The 18,245-nt window shown below is 43.6% G+C and overlaps 1 protein-coding gene across 1 annotated transcript; it reads left to right on the top strand.

The window, feature by feature from the left end:
• Positions 1-1,207: 1,207 nt before the first annotated feature.
• Positions 1,208-18,244, top strand: ccndbp1 (cyclin D-type binding-protein 1). The gene is made up of 11 exons (XM_076297825.1): positions 1,208-1,328; positions 1,872-1,931; positions 2,118-2,197; positions 2,536-2,617; positions 3,566-3,662; positions 4,211-4,284; positions 8,167-8,243; positions 9,403-9,656; positions 14,075-14,135; positions 14,386-14,432; positions 17,873-18,244. Exons 1-11 carry the CDS (start codon positions 1,241-1,243, stop codon positions 17,979-17,981), a joined length of 1,029 nt encoding a protein of 342 aa, XP_076153940.1. The 5' UTR covers positions 1,208-1,240; the 3' UTR covers positions 17,982-18,244.
• Position 18,245: the final 1 nt, after the last annotated feature.

The following is an 18,245-nucleotide window of genomic DNA, read 5'->3' as shown; positions in this document are numbered from 1 at the left end:
TGCTCTGCAGCCACCACCTGTCTATACTTTGTATATCACATTGCATTTTTCTGCTTTTTTGCACTTCTGGTTAGACGCAAACTGCATTTTGTTGTCTCTATACTTTGACACTATGACAATAAAGTTGATTCTATTCTAATCTAATCTAGTTCTACAGATTCTAGGATTACACCCTGAATGTCTTTCTCTTACTTGTCAACACTGTCAATCCTTTTACTGTAATAGATTCTTCAGTCGTAGTATCTTGAATGCAGTAACACCCATATTAACTTTGCCCTGAGAGTAATGCTGATATGAAAATCTTTTAGGCTATATCAAATATTGAATTTCCCCTTGGGGATCAATAAAGTATCTATCTATCTCTATCTATCTGTCTAAATGTGAAATGCTATACCATGAAAAGCTCTGCAATGACTAGAATTTCTGTCACTCACAGCAGAGTCACAGCTCTCATCTTTCAAGATCCAAAAAATCCCCTACAGGAGATGAAATTAAACATCTCTGTCTTAACACAGTCTTAACAGTTGGGCAGTTGAGTTCACGTAGCCTAAATTACTATTTGGGTCATTCCGTGTCAAAATCAGACTCCGAATCAAGAAAAAAGATTGCCGTACCGTCTCAAATTTTGCTCAGAGATTGTCTACATGTTTAGATCTCAAAACTAGCAATGTAAAATATTTTTGTTGAGTTCCAATGTTTTCCTTCCCTTGTTGTTTTTCAAGATAAGTTCTCCGTATGACCTGCCCATTACAAGTTTACTGTATGCTCCTTGTTTTACACAAAGCCCTCGATTTTTAAACAAAGTGCAAAAACAGTGATATTGAGGGTATTATTAAGCCGTTGTTTTTGTACCCACATGGCATCAATCAGTATTTTGTCAGAAAACAATAGGCCTACCTCGGCTCATTAATAATGTTGTGCCAATAGTTTAGGTCTCCACAGCATTATGAACATGAAGATGATGAACCCATTTGCTATTTAGAGCTTTTCTGTTCCACGAAAACGCAATATTGCTTTCTTTTGTTTCTTTTTAAAATAGTACAATTGTAACTTCTCACAAAAATATTTCAAATTCAACCGCATGTCGAGTTATGTTTAGGCTTTACTAACAGTAAACAGCCTAGGCCTACTGGTTTTCCTAAACTCCGATAGGCGGCGATGTTACGCTTGGTGACGCTTGTCCTGTCAGGGAAGTCAACGCAACGAAGAAGAAGCAGCTGCAGTCCATGTTGATGTCAACATGAGTGCTGACAACTCGTGTTCAGACATATTACTTCCTTTACGAAACCTTTGTAACTCTGTTAAGTGCATACGAGACCGGGTAAAAGGTAAGACTAACACGTCAGTGGATTTCTGTTGATTTTCCTAATCCTGGCAGTCATAAATTAGGTGTAATGCTAACACCTAGCTAGTTAGCGTTAGCTTCATAAGGCTATATTAGCTTGTCTGTCTGTCTGTCTGTCAAGTTGTAGTGTTAGGTAGCTGACAATCCGTGAATGGTAGAGTTTTTACTGTACATTAAAGTATCAGATACCCTCTGGTCTGCGTATAATGTTGGGAAGATGCTCAGTCAAACCACAACAGTTACATACTGCAAAATCTAGCCTTGCAGTTAATGAAACCCATTGAAACTGTGTATTTGCTTCAAGACTACTGGAAAGTCACAGAATCGTCGAATGCATTACTACTAACTTCCTGAAGAGCCAAATGAACCGAGGAGACTACTGAACATAGTGTACCGGTGTTTAGACTGCTGTTTTGCTATACAGGTCAGTCCTCAAATGCCAATCTTCCCCTCTCTCTCTCTCTCTCTCTCTCTCTCTCTCCCCCTCCCCCTCTCTCTCCCTCTTTCCCTCTCTCATGTGTTACAGATGGGGAATCCAGCGAGTGCAGTAGTGAGTTCAACATGAGTACGTTCTGGAACACTCTGAGTTGAGTAATTTTATACAGTGCTCAATCACACCATGCCAGCACTCTAATCTTTAAATTTGTTTACTTTACCTTTTCCTGTTGTTGTTGTTATTTTGGTCAATATCATTTTATAGAATCATCACACTGTTGCCACAAAGATGCTTTAGAAATGCTGTGTTAACACGAATATATTCTTTGCCATCCAGTTCAGTCTGTAAAGGCCACATCCCAGGAAGCAACAAAACTCAGCCTGGCGTTCTCTAAACCACCCCTACCCTCCTCTCAGGTCAGTATTTCACTATCTCTCTATTGTCAGTGATCTAGACACACTACAACCACTTTCATCCTGACATATGAACTGCACATAATATTTGTCCTTCAATGCTGTTCTTCAACCTAAGTTTAATGTATAGCTAATTAACTTAGGTTCTATTTCCTGTTTCACCAGTTTTTGGTCAGAGTACAGAGTATAGTCATGCACACACTCACATTCATACACAAACAGACACACACACACACACACACACGCACACACACACACACGCGCGCGCTCACACTCACACACTGCTCTCAATTATGCTCTTCAGTGTTGCTGCAAACATGTTTTTTTATGTGAATTATCAGGATGCAGAGAAGATGGCGGACTCGATTCAGCAGGCAGTGTTGGCGTTGTCTACAGTCTACTACTGGCTACCGAAGACCCAGGGTGAGCTTTGCTATGTTGTCGTACCTCAGCAGCTCTGTCCAATCCGGTTCTAATAGATTTCGGTTAATAAGTGATGATGCAATAATAGGCTAATTAATACATCTTTTTCTGGGTACTACGGCTTTTAGAGACGCTCGGTTTTCTCCACAGACAGTCAAATAAACTATTTGTTTCCGCTATTCAGTGTAGCCTTTAAGAAAATTGTCATCCCACTACTCACTTGTTGCCTCAACCTAATAAAATCCGATTTTTCGTGGAAGCCTGCACGTAACCCTTGATTGCATCATCTGGCTGCACAGCTACAGTAATTGCTCTGTTAAAGTTAACCGGTTTTGTTTTACCCTCAATTAAACGGAGGTGATGGTGACCAGGTTTACAAGTTGCAAAAACCAGCTGGCTGCGCTAGTAAACGTTCTTTGACCAAAAAGCTGTTGGGCCCGTGACGTCGGACTTAACAACCGAGCAGTCCTATGGGCGGCAGGTGGCTCAGGAGGTGGAGGAGCTGTCCCGTATGGGCGGCAGGGGTCAGGAGGTGGGGAAGCTGTCCCGTATGGGCGGCGTGTCCTGTATGGGCGGCGGGGGTCAGGAGGTAGAGGAGCCGTCTCTCCCGTAACTGGATGATTGCTGGTTCAAGCCCAACTCCTCCTTGACCCTGTCGAAGTGCTTCTAATGTGCTGATTGGCGCCTTGCATGATGGCCTCTGCCATCGGAGTGTGTGTGTGTGTGTGTGTGTGTGTGTGTGTGTGTGTGTGTGACATGTGTGTGAATGGGTGAAAATGAGGCATTATTCTGTAAAGCGCTCGCTTTGAGTGGAAAACACCTATATAAATGCAATCAATTTACCATTTACATTGGCTTGTAGTTTGAGTTGTAAGGTCTCTGTATTCTGTGTGTTGTAATATTTGTGTGTATGTGTGTGTATGTGTGTGTGTGTGTGTGTGTGTGTAGGAATAGTTTTGAGAAGAGTTGTGCGAGATGCCACTGCAGATGTGCTTGAGGGAATGGTTCAATTGCTTGACATCATCCTGAACTCCCCCCTTCAAAGGTAGGGCACACACACACACACACACACACACACATATACATACACACTCTCATAACATTTCTCTCATGGTCCTCATTATGAAGAAAAATAACATTCCCCTCACAGATCACTCCACACCAAAGTTAATCCAAAATTAACAGGCACACACACACACACACACACACGCGCACACGCACACATACACACCCCATTTATCTCCTGTGGTCAGGTGGCTACACCCCCTGTCCCACTGTAGATAGCCCCTCCACACACGCATACACCCAATTGGCAGTTGTGAGTGTGTGTGTGTGTGTGTGTGTGTGTTTTTGTGTGTGTGTGTGTGTGTGTGTGTGTGTGTGTGTGTGTGTGTGTGTGTGTGTGTCTGTGTGTGTGTGTGCAGTATCCGCTTTATTACATGTGTTATTTATTGTGCGGAACCACAACACAACTGTATGAGATACGATTCCCCATAGGATGAATAAATACACAACACATAATGCTAATGTATGGACTACTTGCGCCGGTCCATATATCCTCACGTGTTATTTGTGTTTTTGATTTCCGGCTAGTTTGTCTCAGGAGCAGCTGATGTCCACGGGAGGAGTCTGGGCGTCGTGCGACCGGTTTGAGCAGCTGCCAAGAGGTGAGAGACCGTGCGGAGGCTAAAGTCGGAGATTAGCAATCTTAGCAACTTTTCCATCGACAAAAGCATAAAGAGGTGAGAGACAGTGCGGAGGCTAAAGTCGGAGATTAGCAATCTTAGCAACTTTTCCATCGACAAAAGCATAAAGAGGTGAGAGACAGTGGGGAGGCTAAAGTCGGAGATTAGCAATCTTAGCAACTTTTCCATCGACAAAAGCATAAAGAGGTGAGAGACAGTGGGGAGGCTAAAGTCGGAGATTAGCAATCTTAGCAAATTTTCCATCGACAAAAGCATAAAGGCTAGCGAGCTAGCTTTAGCTCTGGGTCATGTCTTTCACTCTTAAGTATACGTATATATACTCTTTTGATCCCGTGAGGGAAATTTGGTCTCTGCATTTATCCCAGTCCGTGAATTAGTGAAACACACACAGCACACACACAGTGAGGTGAAGCACACACTAATTCCGGCGCAGTGAGCTGCCTGCATCAACAGTGGCGCTTGGGGAGCAGTGAGGGGTTAGGTGCCTTGCTCAAGGGCACTTCAGCCGTGCCTACTGGTCGGGGTTCGAACCGGCAACCCTCCGGTTACAGGTCCACAAGTGCTAACCAGTAGGCCACGGCTGCCCCAATAATCTTAACCAATCCAATCAATTCTCAGCCTTCGGCTAACCTTGGCTTAGCATAAATGTTTTTCGTTCACTTACATGGAGTGTGACTGGCCTCACAAACTATATTTTTTGCGTTTTAGAACATAGAGGGTGCTGTTATAATTGACTCTGTTGTGGGAAAGATAGTAAAGGTCATAATAGTGGTAGTTTAATAGAAAGGGATTCGACTGGCTTCACAAAAGCAGTGCACAAAGCAGAATAACAATCTGTTTGCTGATGACGTAGAGATGAGATCGTTATGGCAAGTGTAGCCTCCAACTCTAATTTCCTGATTAACTTGATTTAAAGTTTGTTTTTCAGAAGCCTAAACAAATTAACTATTTGTAATGTTTTATTGATGACAAAAATGAGATCGTTATGGAAAGTGTAGCCTCCAACTCTAATTTCTTGATTAACTTGATTTAAAGTTTGTGTTTCAGAAGCCTAACCAAATGAACTATTTGTAATGTTTTATTGCTCAATGAACTATTAGTAACTCTACAGTATTGTAATGTTCATATTCCGGAAGTCACTTTGGTCAAAAGCATCTGCTGATTAAATACCATGACCGTAACCTTACATTCAATGAACTGCCCCTCGTTATCTTTTAGCTATCCTCTCAATGTGTTTACACTCAAAAGAAAACAGTGTCCTCTTCATACACTCTCCTGGTTTCTGTGGGTGGCCTGCAAGCTTAAAGGTGCTCTAAGCGATGCTGGGTAACGTCACTTCTGTTGACTTTCAAACAAAACAGAGAGCTAACTCGCAACTTCCTCCCCCTCCCTCCCGTGCTGCTCCCATGCAATTGAAACTCTCCTAAACGTGCATCTCGTCTGTGATTTGCTGGAACAGTTTGTTATGTTTTTATGGGCTAGGTTTGCCTAGGTTGTTTTTGGTGCCGTTTTTGGAGCCTGGGCTGTCCACAGAGATCACGTTTTTTTTACAGTGTATTCAGGACACAGACAGCTAGCGGTTGGTTAGGTGATGTTTGCAGTAAGTGACATAAAATGTTTTAGCCTAAAAAATGTGCGGCATCGCTTAGAGCACCTTTAATGTGACTCAGTGCGAGCCATGGACATTTACAGCCATTCAACACACATTAATGTTTCCCATACATTGACTTATTTGTGGCGGCCCACCACAATATCAACATTGACCACCACACAATGATTTTCTAGGTTGTACTAAATTGGGCTTAAATCTGATTAGCATCATAACCACGCTGCGCTAATTTGTTAAAAACTGTTGCATTCAAGTTAATTCTGCAAACCTACCACCACAAATAGAATTCAATTCTGTGGGAAACACTGCACATCTTCAGGAATATGTTCTGTAGGTGGTATCAGTTTTGGGGGACTGTTGAGTTGAAATATCTACAACCTTTGAGAGGAGAATTACAGATGACGATCACAGAGTCTACCTTTTTTTAATTTCTCTGTTTCCCAAATTTACCCCTAGAGGGCAGTATTTAGTTACAAAATGTAGTTGAGGGTAATGAAGGCCATATTCAGATTCAGATTCAGAAAACTTTATTAATCCCATCAGTGGGCAATTAAGTTTGCAGTCCCGGTCTCCATCAATCTACAAGAAATAGTATAAAAAAAGACATATACATCTTAACACACCATATGTATTGTGGTTCCCTTTCCTAGCTTTTCTACACACGTAGGCAAGCATGGAAGGATGTAATCTGAATGCTGAGGTGATAATGATTAAGTAAATATGTGGATAAGCCGTTAGTTGGTCCACTTGAGTGATAATATGTTAGACTCGGTTGTGTGTACAGGTTTGGAAAGGATTTGGTTCAGAAAGGATTAAGAGTGTAAACAGGAACAGTTTTTAAAATCGGGTGAATCATTCTATAAGGAAATTCACTTCTAGTGGCTGCAAACCGGTTGCACAAGTATAACAAAGGAGAGCTTATGATACAAGGTAGTGAGCCAAAGCTTGTTTGCTACGCTGATATGTGCATAGAAAATGTGACTGAATGGCAGTTTTCAAAATGGCAATGTTCCAAATCTTTGTACAAGTGCTGGACAAATCTTTATAAAACAAAGTGAACGTTGTTGAGTCATATTTAGGAAAGTAAAGTATCGTGCAATCGTGCACCATTAGTGCTGGAGGTTGGAGTCTGTTCACCATCTGGTGTCTTGAGTTGTGTTTTGTTTTAGCTTTTGCTTGTGTCTGAAGTTGTAGAGGTGAATCATTTACATTTTGAAATTGGTATTCTGTATTGTTCTGTTTTGGGTTTAACAACAGATTTACAGTATGTGTAGTCGACGTGTTGATTTGTGTAACTGTGTGTGTGTGTGTGTGTGTGTATGTGTTTGTGTGTGTGAGAGAGAGAGAGAGGGGGGGTGGGGTGGGGTGAGGTTTGCATAGTCATAATTCATATGTGAAAGAAGTTATGAGAGTTGAATGGAAGGATTAGGACTGAGCAGTACAGGTGTTGAAGCTACAGGGGTGAAGAAGAGTGAAGAGTGTGTGTGTGTGTGTGTACAGGTGTTGAAGCTACAGGGGTGAAGAAGAGTGTGTGTGTGTGTGTGTGTGTGTGTGTGTGCGTGCGTGTGCGTGTGCGTGCGCGCATGCATGTGTGTGTGTGTCTGTGTGTGTGTGTGTGTGTGTGTGGTCATGGTGCACTGTGTGAGTGTGAGTGTGAGTGTGTGAGAAAGGTGAATGTACAAGGAAAAAGGATGTGTGCATTTGCTCTTGAAAAGAAGTAATGGGTTTTTGTAGGAGTGATTGATTATAAAGCTCTGATCTGTAAAGCTGTGTGTACTCACACTCTCTGCCTTCCCACCATGGTGGCTAACCTGTTCTCGTAAATCACTCCAGAAAGCTTTGTCCACCTGAAGTGACGCCCACTCACACCTTACTACCCAGCTCTCTAGACTCAGATGGTCCTGTTACAACAAGTTGCAGAAGTTACGTGATGCAACCCCTCTTCCCTAAACACACACACACACACACACACACACACACACACACACACACACACAAACAAACACACACACACACACACACACACATACCTGTGTTGCATTCAAGGATTCATCTACTTGGGGTGAATTGGACAGGCTCAGTGTCTTTGACTGAATTGTGATGATGATGATGATGATGATGATGATAGTAACGCCTGTTTGTGTGTGTGTGTGTGTGTGTGTGTGTGTGTGTGTGTGTGTGTGTGTGTGTGTGTGTGTGTGTGTGTGTGCGCGTGTGTGCGTGCGCCACTCCAGATAACCGCGCTGCAGTGCTGGGTGTCCTGAGCTCTTATCAGGGCGTGGTGAAGGATGCTATCGAGGAGATGGAGCAGGTGAACCCGCAGCACCACACCACACTCTCCGTCATGCACACCTTGCCATCCGCTAAGGCCCAGGCTACACCGGGCCAGCAGCTGAAGCGCTCCGTCCGCAAAACATTGTTTTCTAAAACACGCCGCTATCACAACTGAAGCGTTGTTTTATAGACCCTTTCAAGAAAGTTCCATTATCAGCATCATAGTTGTTCCCACAAGGTTTCCGTTTTAGCATTCCATTATGTTATCTTAATGCAGAGGAAGTAGATCGGGAACCAAATAGAACGTTTAAGCATTGTTTTTGTTTATCTTGTTGAAAGGGTCTATAAGATTGGTCTAATGTTTTTGAACATACTGTAATGTTTTGTATGTATTTTATTGTCTTTTTAACTCCTGCCCAGGAACCACAGATGCAAATTAGCTTACTAGCTAACTCTGGTATAGAACTAGTTCTGTACATGGTCCCTGTCAACTAAACTAATAAAGTAAACTAAACTAAACGTACTACACGCCGCTCACGTTTAGCGTAGCTAGTTCCGTTGGTTACTGTGGAATCTAATTGTTGCAGCAGACTCTCCGCGAACAGAGCGCTTCAGTTACGTGCCCGTGGTAGCATCCTTGTAAGACTTACTGCAGTGCCACTTTCTGCAGCCACTGGGATGGCTGATGACAGACACACAGTGTAATTTACTGTAGACTTGATCTGTCTGGCTACACCAGTGTACATACAGACATGCAGAGAACCACCATCCAAACTTCTGACACTGAAAAGTGTACTTGTTTTTGAGAGGAAAACATTTTTAAATGAAGAGACAGAGCAGTCAAGCTAAAATGTTGTTTCTACAGTAAGTGTCCTAAATGACGGATTTTTTGATGAAGGCACATTTTCAAAAACACAATAGTTGAGCACAAAGCAATATTTCTTATTTGGGGGATGAAAAATGCTCACAATGTGACAATGCATCCAGCTCTGTGTATGGCGTTGTGACGACCCAAACATTATCACTTGTGTCCAAAACTTTAAATTTTGTATCCGAGTTGACTTTGCTTTGCATGAGTAAGCAGATTATTGATCGCATGAGTAAGCAGATTATTGATCACATGCATAAACAGATTATTGAAAGCCTGCCTCTACCATCTCCACATCGCTCTCACCCCTTGACCTTTGACCCCCCAGGCCCAGGCTGAAAACCAGGACCCTTTCGCCGACCTCCTGGACGATGAGGACCTGGACGAGCGTGGCAACCGCGACACATACTGGAGCGAGGGGGACCGGCAGCTGATGGCTCCCTGCCAGGGCCTGATGAAGGCGTCTTCGGCGTGCCTGAAAAAATTGAGCTCGGCCGTCCGGGGCAACGGCAAGGTCGACACCCCCGACAATGTTGCCCAGCTGGATGACCTGGCCGACATCACCCACGACATCAGCCCCAGGTGTGTGTGTGTGTGTGTGTGTGTGTGTGTGTTTGCATCCGTGTTTGTGTTTGTTATTTTGCGAGTGTGTGTGTGTGTTTGTGATTTTGTGTGTTTCTTTGTTAGCGTATTTGTGTGTGTGTGTGTGTTTGTGTGGGCGAGTGTGTGTGTTTGTGTGCACGATGCATGTGTGTTTAAGTGACGCTTCACCAGCCCGTGTAGGCCTGCTCGATTATGGCAAAAATTAGTATCATGATTATTTAGGTCAATATTGAGATCAAAATTATTTAACAGGATTACTCCATGATTTTGGAAAGATCAACCATTTTCTAAACTTTAAAAATAATAGTAGATTACAGGCGATCTAAGCGATGCTGGGTAACGTCACTTCTGTTGAGGTTCAAACAAAACAAAGAGCTAGCTCGCTACTCTTCCCCCTCACTCCCGTGCAATTGAAACTCTCCCGAACGCGCATCTCGTCTGTGATTTGCTGGAACAGTTTGTTGTGTTTTTATGGCCCAGGTTGGCCCAGGTGGTTTTTGTTGCCGTTTTTGGAGCCTGGGCTGTCCACAGAGATCGATCGCGTTTTTTTTACAGTGTATTCAGGACACAGGCAGCTAGCGGACGGTGAGGTGATGTTTGCTGTAAGTGACAAAAAAATGTTTTAGCCTAAAAAACGTGTGACATCGCTTAGAACACCTTTAATTTTAAATGTAGTTCAACTGAGAGGTCACACCCAACACCTGCCACTGACCATCGACGGTGCTGTGGTGGAGAGAGTGAGCAGCACCAAATTCCTGGGGGTGCACATCAGTGAAGACCTCTCCTGGACCTCTCCTGGACCACCAACACTGCATCACTGGCGAAGAAAGCTCAGCGCCGCCTGTACTTCCTGCGGAAACTCAGGCGAGCAAGTGCTCCACCGGCCATCATGACCACATTCTACCGAGGCACCATTGAGAGCATCCTCTCCAGCTGTATCGCTGTGTGGGGCGGAAGCTGCACTGAATACAACAGGAAAGCCCTGCTTTTTGATTATTGGTGCTTCACTCCCCTCCCTGAAGGACATTTACACCTCCCACCTCACCCGCAAGGCGACCACAATTGTGAGTGACGCAAGTCACCCCGCTCACAATTTGTTTGATCCACTGCCCTCTGGGAAGAGGTACAGAGGCCTGCGCTCCCGCACCACCAGACTCACCAACAGCTTCATACACCAGGCTGTTAGGATGCTGAACTCTCTCCCCCCTCTCTCCCCTCCACCCTCAGCTACATAACATCCTGGACTTTTGGACCCACAATGGCTGCCTTGCACTACTCCACTTGCACTTCTCCACTTGTACACTTGCACACTTTGCAACTTGTTGTTGTTGTCCTGTGTCCTGAAAACACTTCTGAATACACTTCTGCTGCTCTTACATAACTTGCACCACTATGCCACTTGCATACTTAGGTCAAACAGAACTACCTCAGCCATTTATTGGCCTGACTTTTGCACTATTATTATATTGACTGTCTACTGTATGCACAATTGCACAATTTCAACCCATTTTTTTGCTGCTCTTATTTCTTCACTGTTCTTATTTACTTTTTATATTGTTTAATTGAATGTTATGTTTTTGTCTGTGGACCTAATTGGTAAAATGTCTTGTCTCCACCGTGGGATAGTGGGAAACGTAATTTCGATCTCTTTGTATGTCTTGACATGTGAAGAAATTGACAATAAAGCAGACTTTGACTTTGACTTTGACTTTGAACTGAAAAACACATGCTAAATACATGCTAGCAGGGTTGCAAAATGGAATGCAGAAAAATAGTATGAAAGTATGCGTCCTACATTTTTTTAAAATATCATGTTGTTTTTGTATTTGTGTGTCGCTTTGGACAAAGGCGTCTGCCAAATCCCATAACCATAAATAATCATTGCATTTCGATTATGTTGTTTTCATAATTATTGGATGTAATAATTGACCATACATTTCTATGTGTGTATGTGTTTATTTTCAGCATATGTCTGCACATGTGTGCGTGCACTGCCTGCACGTATGGTGATGCCAGGCATGCTCTCACAGTTGTGTCACTCTATGGATGGACTTATGGCTAATAGTGCATATGTGTGTGTGTGCACTTGCAAATGTGTCATTTGAGGATTTGCATATAGGTCTCCTAATCAGTCCGATCACAGAACAGGCAGCTGACGCCTTCAGATTATGTGACACCGATCTAACAATCTGTCAACATAGTGACAAGCTGATGGATGTGTATTTCTGAGGGGGAGTTGTGTGTAGTGTGTGGGCGTTGTGCTTGTGTGTGTGTGTGTGTGTGTGTGTGTGTGTGTGTGTGTGTGTGTGTGTGTGTGGGTGTGTGTGCTTACAGAAGTGAAACTTAAGCGATAACAGCAGTAATCACCCCAAGCCTGATTAAGCGATAACCGCAGTAATCACCCCAAGCCTGATTATATCAAGGAATTTGTTTGTCACAATCTTCCACCAAATAGTCTGCAAGTCGCATCTCAGGCATTCATGACATTTTATACATACCCTGAGTTAAAGACAGCTGAACTTGGGCCCCAGCAGGGGGGGCGACTGGCTGGGGCACCTGCACCGTACGCCGGCGACCCGGGCTCGATTCCCGCCCCGTGGTCATTTTCCGGATCCCACCCCTGACTCTCTCTCTCCCGCTCGCTTCCTGTCATTCTCCACTGTCCTGTCATTAAAAGGCAAAAAAAGGCCAAAAAAAAAGACCACTGAACTTGATGCACCTGTGTGCTTTCCGACTTATTTCAATTGATGTCTTGCTGTTTATTCAGGGAGTGTGAACTTACACACCTTTACCTCTTTACACCTACCTGATTTCACACACCTGAGCTGATGACTTCATCTGGGTTCAAACAATACCCTCCTCTCCTACCATATGCCACTGACAAACAGAAAATCTCTACTCCGATAAGCTATTTAAAGGCACAACATGTAAAATTGTCTTTGTATAAAAGAAAGGTTGTGACAAATAGTTTTACGCATTAAATGAGCAGCATGCATTTCTGCTTATTTGTTACTTTCAGGTGCCTGTTTACCTGTTTGTCATTTTCAGTCTTGAAGTGTAGATTTTTTTTTTTAAGTGGTGGTGCTTTCTACTACGTGCTTTATCTTTATTTGACTACAAATTTATTTAAGCCATTGTGTGTGCTGTTGTGTTTGTTGACTGTGTGTGTGTCTGTGTGTGTGTGTGTGTGTGTGTGTGCGTGCGTGCGTGCGTGTGTGTGTGCTGTCGTGTTTGTTGACTGTGTCTGTGTGTGTGTGTGTGTGTGTGTGTATTTATATATATATGAGATAGAGAGTGAGTGAATGTCCCATGTTGAAACTAGGCTTAGTGTTTTACAGAGGGCTGGGGCATGGTATGTAGTTTAAAGGGCGGCTGGAATATTCCAACATTTCATCATTGAAGTGATCAAAATGACACACCCTCCATATCTTTCCACGACTGTGTCCATTTGAAAGAGAAGTTGAAAGGTATTTATTCTAAAAGACTAACTCTTTTCCTACAATGTTATTCACAATGTTACTATTTCAAGGACAACAAAGCCAAATTACTTAAAGGACGCAAAGACTTAACCTTCACTTGACTTCCTTGGACACAGTCACCTGAAGGAGCAATTTGACTCCCTTTGGGAGGATAAAAGCCAACACATTCTGTTTTCTTCTGGTATTACAACATATTTGTTTATCATAGATCAAGAGATGAGAGATTTAATCGTTGTTTCCTGGTTCAGTTGGAGTTCCAGTGAGTCGACGGCCTACATAGGAAACGGTGCCTCACGAGTAGCGAATGACTTCGAAATGAACTTTGTAAACTTTGTTTAAACAAACGTAGTCTATTCCTACTATTCCGCTTTACCAACTGGAACTAGGCCTACTACCAATATTGTTTCACTATTTTCCTCCTCGTCGTTTGTTCTGCTTTGTCTTGTCCTTTTTCTAAGTTTGTTGAAACCTGAGTGAGAGTTAAAGTATAGCTCTTCATTGTCATAGCTCTGACCTTCACTTGACCTCTGCTGAGACAGCCTCCTATTAGTGAGACATAGACCATACAGCCCATGCAATCAGGCGGTCACTAGTTACGATACTGTAAGCGTTTCTAAGCGATTTGTAACCCGTAACACTTTTTAAGCGAATATCGCCTCATGATCTGTGTGTGTTCAGAACGAAGCTGACCATCTATTAGGTGGCAATGCTGCTGTGTGTGTGTGTGTGTGTGTGTGTGTGTGTGTGTGTGTGTGTGTGTGTGTGTGTGTGTGTGTGTGTGTGTGTGTGTGTGTGTGTGTGTGTGTGTGTGTGTGTGTGTGTGTGTGTGTGTGTGCGCGCGCGTGCGTTAACTCATGTTGTGTGCGTGCGTGCGTGCGCATGCGTGTGTTAACTCATGTTGTGTGTGTGTGTTTGCAGTGTTGATGACTTGGCCCTCAGTCTATATCCCCCCATGGATCACACGGCAGTGGAACTCAACGTAAGTGTTAAACATGTGATCCTGTCAGACAAACTCCAGAGCCCATGTCTCGTCTCCAAAGTCGCCAGATGTGTGTGTGTGTGTGTGACATATTAGCCTCACCAGGCCTCAGTCACTGTATCATATTACAAAAAGTGTTGGAGAAATACATCTTGGATTCTTTTAAATGTTTTTAAAATGTTATTTGTGTATATGTTTGTGTGTGTGGATGTGGGTGTGCTATTAATACCAGCTCTCTTGTGCCTGACAGGCTTCTAAACTGGCAGCTGTTTTAAAGAAAGTCTTAGAGATTATCAGGTGAGATTTTCACGCTCTTGCCACCTCAATACCAGTAATGACATTCTTAGTCTCAAAGCCAGCTCAACTTCACAGAGCAAGTTAAATAGAAATAATAAATAGAAATATTTAGTAATTAAAAACTAATAATAAATATAGCTGCAAGCAGCAATGAGGGGGCCAAGCAGAATAGGCCGGAGTAGCCACGGTGACAAGATAGAACTCAGCAGACACCCGGGATGAACAGGGCTGAGTATTGCCACCGCCTCCGCCAGCCAGCCCCCCCCCCCCCCCCCAATCACCCCAGCCCGTCTCACCCCGTCCTGCCCTGCCCTGCCCTGCCCTGCCCTTGCACGCACGCATTAGAATTAACTGGATGGAACATGCTGTCATCAGTTTCACATCAAAAAATAAAAGATTGATATAACACATCAGCAACTACACATCAAAATGCAATATTGCTAATTGCAGCACCCCCTACAGGTCAAAGGTCACCAAATTTTTTGAGCGTCCTCCTAATGGGGTCATGAATATATGTAGTAAGTTTGGTTATAATATATGGCAGGGTTGCTGAGATATGAGCTCACTTCCTGTTTGGCGGCTTCGCCACCAATTTCGATTGGCTGTTACGGGCGAATGCTTTTGTCAATTGTTCCAGAGAGCAATATATTGATAGGTTATGGTCTAAAAATGGTCTGTGCCAATTTTGGTGAAGATCAGATTAAATTTGCGACCCGCAAAAACTTTTTGATGTTTTTGATTAAATCCAACATGACGGCCGAATCAATTACGATGACATCACAAGTTGTGCTGGGTCAGCCTAAGGACCTCCAACAGTATTACCTGAAACCACAAGTGCATTTTAATTCTAAGGACAACAGCAGCTACAGGCCAAAAGGCATGTTTCTTAATTATAGCGCCCCCTAGAGGTCAAAGGTCACCAGATTTCTTGAGCGTCCCCCTGATTGGGTCCTGAGTCCATGGACTAAGTTTGGTTATGATAGATCAATGGGTTGCTGAGATATGAGCACACTTCCTGTTTGGCGGCTTCGCCACAAATTTCTATTGGCTGTTACGCGCGAACGGTTTTAGTTCCGAAGACAAAAAGCAATGCATTAATGAGGCATGGTCTGTAGATGATATATGTAAAGATTGATGTCGATCGGAAAAAAATTTGTGAGCTCTGATACGTTTTAAGTGATTTTGATGAAATCCAAAATGGCGGAAAATCCATCATGGCGGAAAATGATGACATAGGGTACGTTGTCCTTGGTCCAAGGATTCCAATGATACCTCATTTTTGACAATCGGGTCAACAGGTCAGAAGTTACGTGCGTGAACGCAAGTCCAACTTTGGCCTGTTGGTGGCGCTAGAGCGCGGGAGGTGCCGACATGAAACTTGGTGACATGAATCAATGGACTGTCTTAAATCAGTGTGCCAAATGTCAGAACTTTTTGCCAGACGGTTCTATGGGCTGCCATTGACCTCCATTGCAAAATAATGCGCATCAGCAGCTACAGGCCAAAAGGCATGTTTCTCAATTACAGCGCCCCCTAGAGGTCAAAGGTCACCAGATTTATTGAGTGTCCCCCTGATTGGGTCCTGAGTCCATGCACCCAGTTTGGCTTTGATACATGCAAGGGTTGCTGAGATATGAGCTCACTTCCTGTTTGGCGGCTTCGCCACAAATTTCGATTGGCTGTTACAACCGAATGCTTCTGTCAATTGTTCCAGAAAGAAATGCACTGATAAGGCATGGTCTGAAGATGGTCTCTGCCAATTTTGGTGAGGATCCGCTGAAATTTGTGACTTGCGAAAATGTGTACGTTTTTTTGATTGAACCCAATATGGCGGCCAAATCAATTACGATGACATCACAAGTTGGCTTGGGTTAGCCTTTGGACCTCCAACAGTATTACCAGACATCACTAGTGCATTTTAATTCTAAGCACAACTGCAGCTACAGGCCAAAAGGCATGTTTCTTAATTACAGCGCTCCCTAGAGGTCAAAGGTCACCAGATTTCTTGAGCGTCCCCCTGTTTGGGTCCTGAGTCCATGTACTTAGTTTGGTTATGATAGATCAATGGGTTGCTGAGATATGAGCTCACTTCCTGTTTGGCGGCTTCGCCACAAATTTCGATTGGCTGTTACGCGCGAACGGTTTTAGTTCCGGAGACAGAAAGCAATGCATTAATGAGGCATGGTGTGTATATGATATCTTTGAAGTTTGGTGTCGATCGGACAAAATTTGTGACCTCTGATACATTTTAAGTGATTTTGATGAAATCCAAAATGGCGGAAAATCCATCATGGTGGAAAATGACGTCATAGGGTGCGTTGAACTCGGCATGGTCCAAGGATTCCAGCAATATCTCATTTTTGAAAATCGGACTGACGGGTCAAAAGTTACGTGCGTGAACGCATGTCCAACTTTGGCCTGTTGGTGGCGCTAGAGTGCTTGAGGTGCCATCATGAAACTTGGTGATATTAATCATGGGACAGTCCCTAATCAGTGTGCCAAATTTCACAACGTTTTACCAGACGGTTCTATGGGCTGCCATAGACTTCAATGGCCATGTTCCGATTTATGTGTTCAGGTTAGACAGGTAGGGTCTCGCGCCAAATACTCAAGGCCGTGCGGGTGCGTTAGTTTTAGGCAACGTAGTAGTCAATCATGGAAGAAAACTCGCACACCATTGTTTGCCGTTGAAAAATAAATAAACGAAGTGTTTAATCCATCAACCAATGTGCTACCAAGTGAGGTGACAAACGTTTCGGTCATCAGACCTTCATCAGTGATTTATGTGTTTTCATGCCGATTTATGTGTTGACATGCCCCAAAGGTCTGGTTAATAGTATAAGTATAGTAGTATATATACTCTTTTGATCCTGTGAGGGAAATTTGGTCTCTGCATTTATCCCAATCAGTGAATTAGTGAAACACACTCAGCATACAGTGAACACACAGTGAGGTGAAGCACACACTAATCCCGGTGCAGTGAGCTGCCTGCAACAACAGCGGCGCTCGGGGAGCAGTGAGGGGTTAGGTGCCTTGCTCAAGGGCACTTCAGCCGTGCCTACTGGTCGGGATTCGAACCGGCAACCCTCCGGTTACAAGTCCGAAGCGCTAACCAGTAGGCCATGGCTGCCCATACAGGCATATGCCAGGGTTTTTTTAGTAATAGGAATATGATCTTAATTAGGTTATGGCAATTGGGTTAAGGTGTTATCATACACAATCGAAATATTGTCGTTATTCCGATTAAAACAGGAATATGATGTGTTTGTAAACATAGTCTGCAATTGCGACCACACCTACGTGGTGTGACCAGCTCAGATCCTCGCTGATGTTAATCCCAAGGAATCTGAGTCGACTCTCTCACAGCACTAAGTAATAATATAATCTGAGTCGACTCTCTCTCACAGTACTAAGTAATAATAATTTTCTCTTTTTCTCAGGGCGACCCATGTATGCACTGAATCCGACCTGACTTGGGTCCAGTTTCTGGACGGAGCAGTAGATCACAACCTACAGAAAGCCAGAAGAGCAGCTGAGGGCTCTGACTGAGCCGTGTGTGTGTGTGTGTGTGTGTGTGTGTGTGTGTTTGTGTGTGTGTGGGACAATGTGAGTGTGTGAATGTGTGTAGGCGTGACGATTCATACCTGAGCTCACATGGATTATGAGGAACTGTGTGTGTGTGTGTGTGTGTGTGTGTGTGAGAGAGTGTCAAAGGAAACATAACTGAGCTCAGATAGACACCTACGAACTCTGTGAGCAAGTGTGTGGGTGTGTGGTGAGAATTCAGATTAAATAATCACGCTAAGACAGATC

Source organism: Alosa pseudoharengus, unplaced genomic scaffold, assembly GCF_046254945.1.
Source record: "Alosa pseudoharengus isolate Yale_2024_CS ecotype anadromous, Long Island Sound unplaced genomic scaffold, YU_APseudo_1.1 YU_APseudo_1.1_scf_21, whole genome shotgun sequence".
In the NCBI taxonomy this organism is placed as follows: domain Eukaryota; kingdom Metazoa; phylum Chordata; class Actinopteri; order Clupeiformes; family Clupeidae; genus Alosa; species Alosa pseudoharengus.
This window is presented reverse-complemented; position numbering and strand designations above follow the sequence as displayed.

What these genes read in the sequence shown, in the direction of transcription:
- ccndbp1 (XM_076297825.1), top strand. Translation starts at nt 1,241, where the DNA reads ATGAGTGCTGACAACTCGTGTTCAGACATATTACTTCCTTTACGAAAC. An exon ending in CTATCGAGGAGATGGAGCAG is followed by an intron (nt 8,244 to 9,402) that starts GTGAACCCGCAG and finishes TTGACCCCCCAG; the next exon opens with GCCCAGGCTGAAAACCAGGA. An exon ending in ACCCACGACATCAGCCCCAG is followed by an intron (nt 9,657 to 14,074) that starts GTGTGTGTGTGT and finishes GTGTGTTTGCAG; the next exon opens with TGTTGATGACTTGGCCCTCA.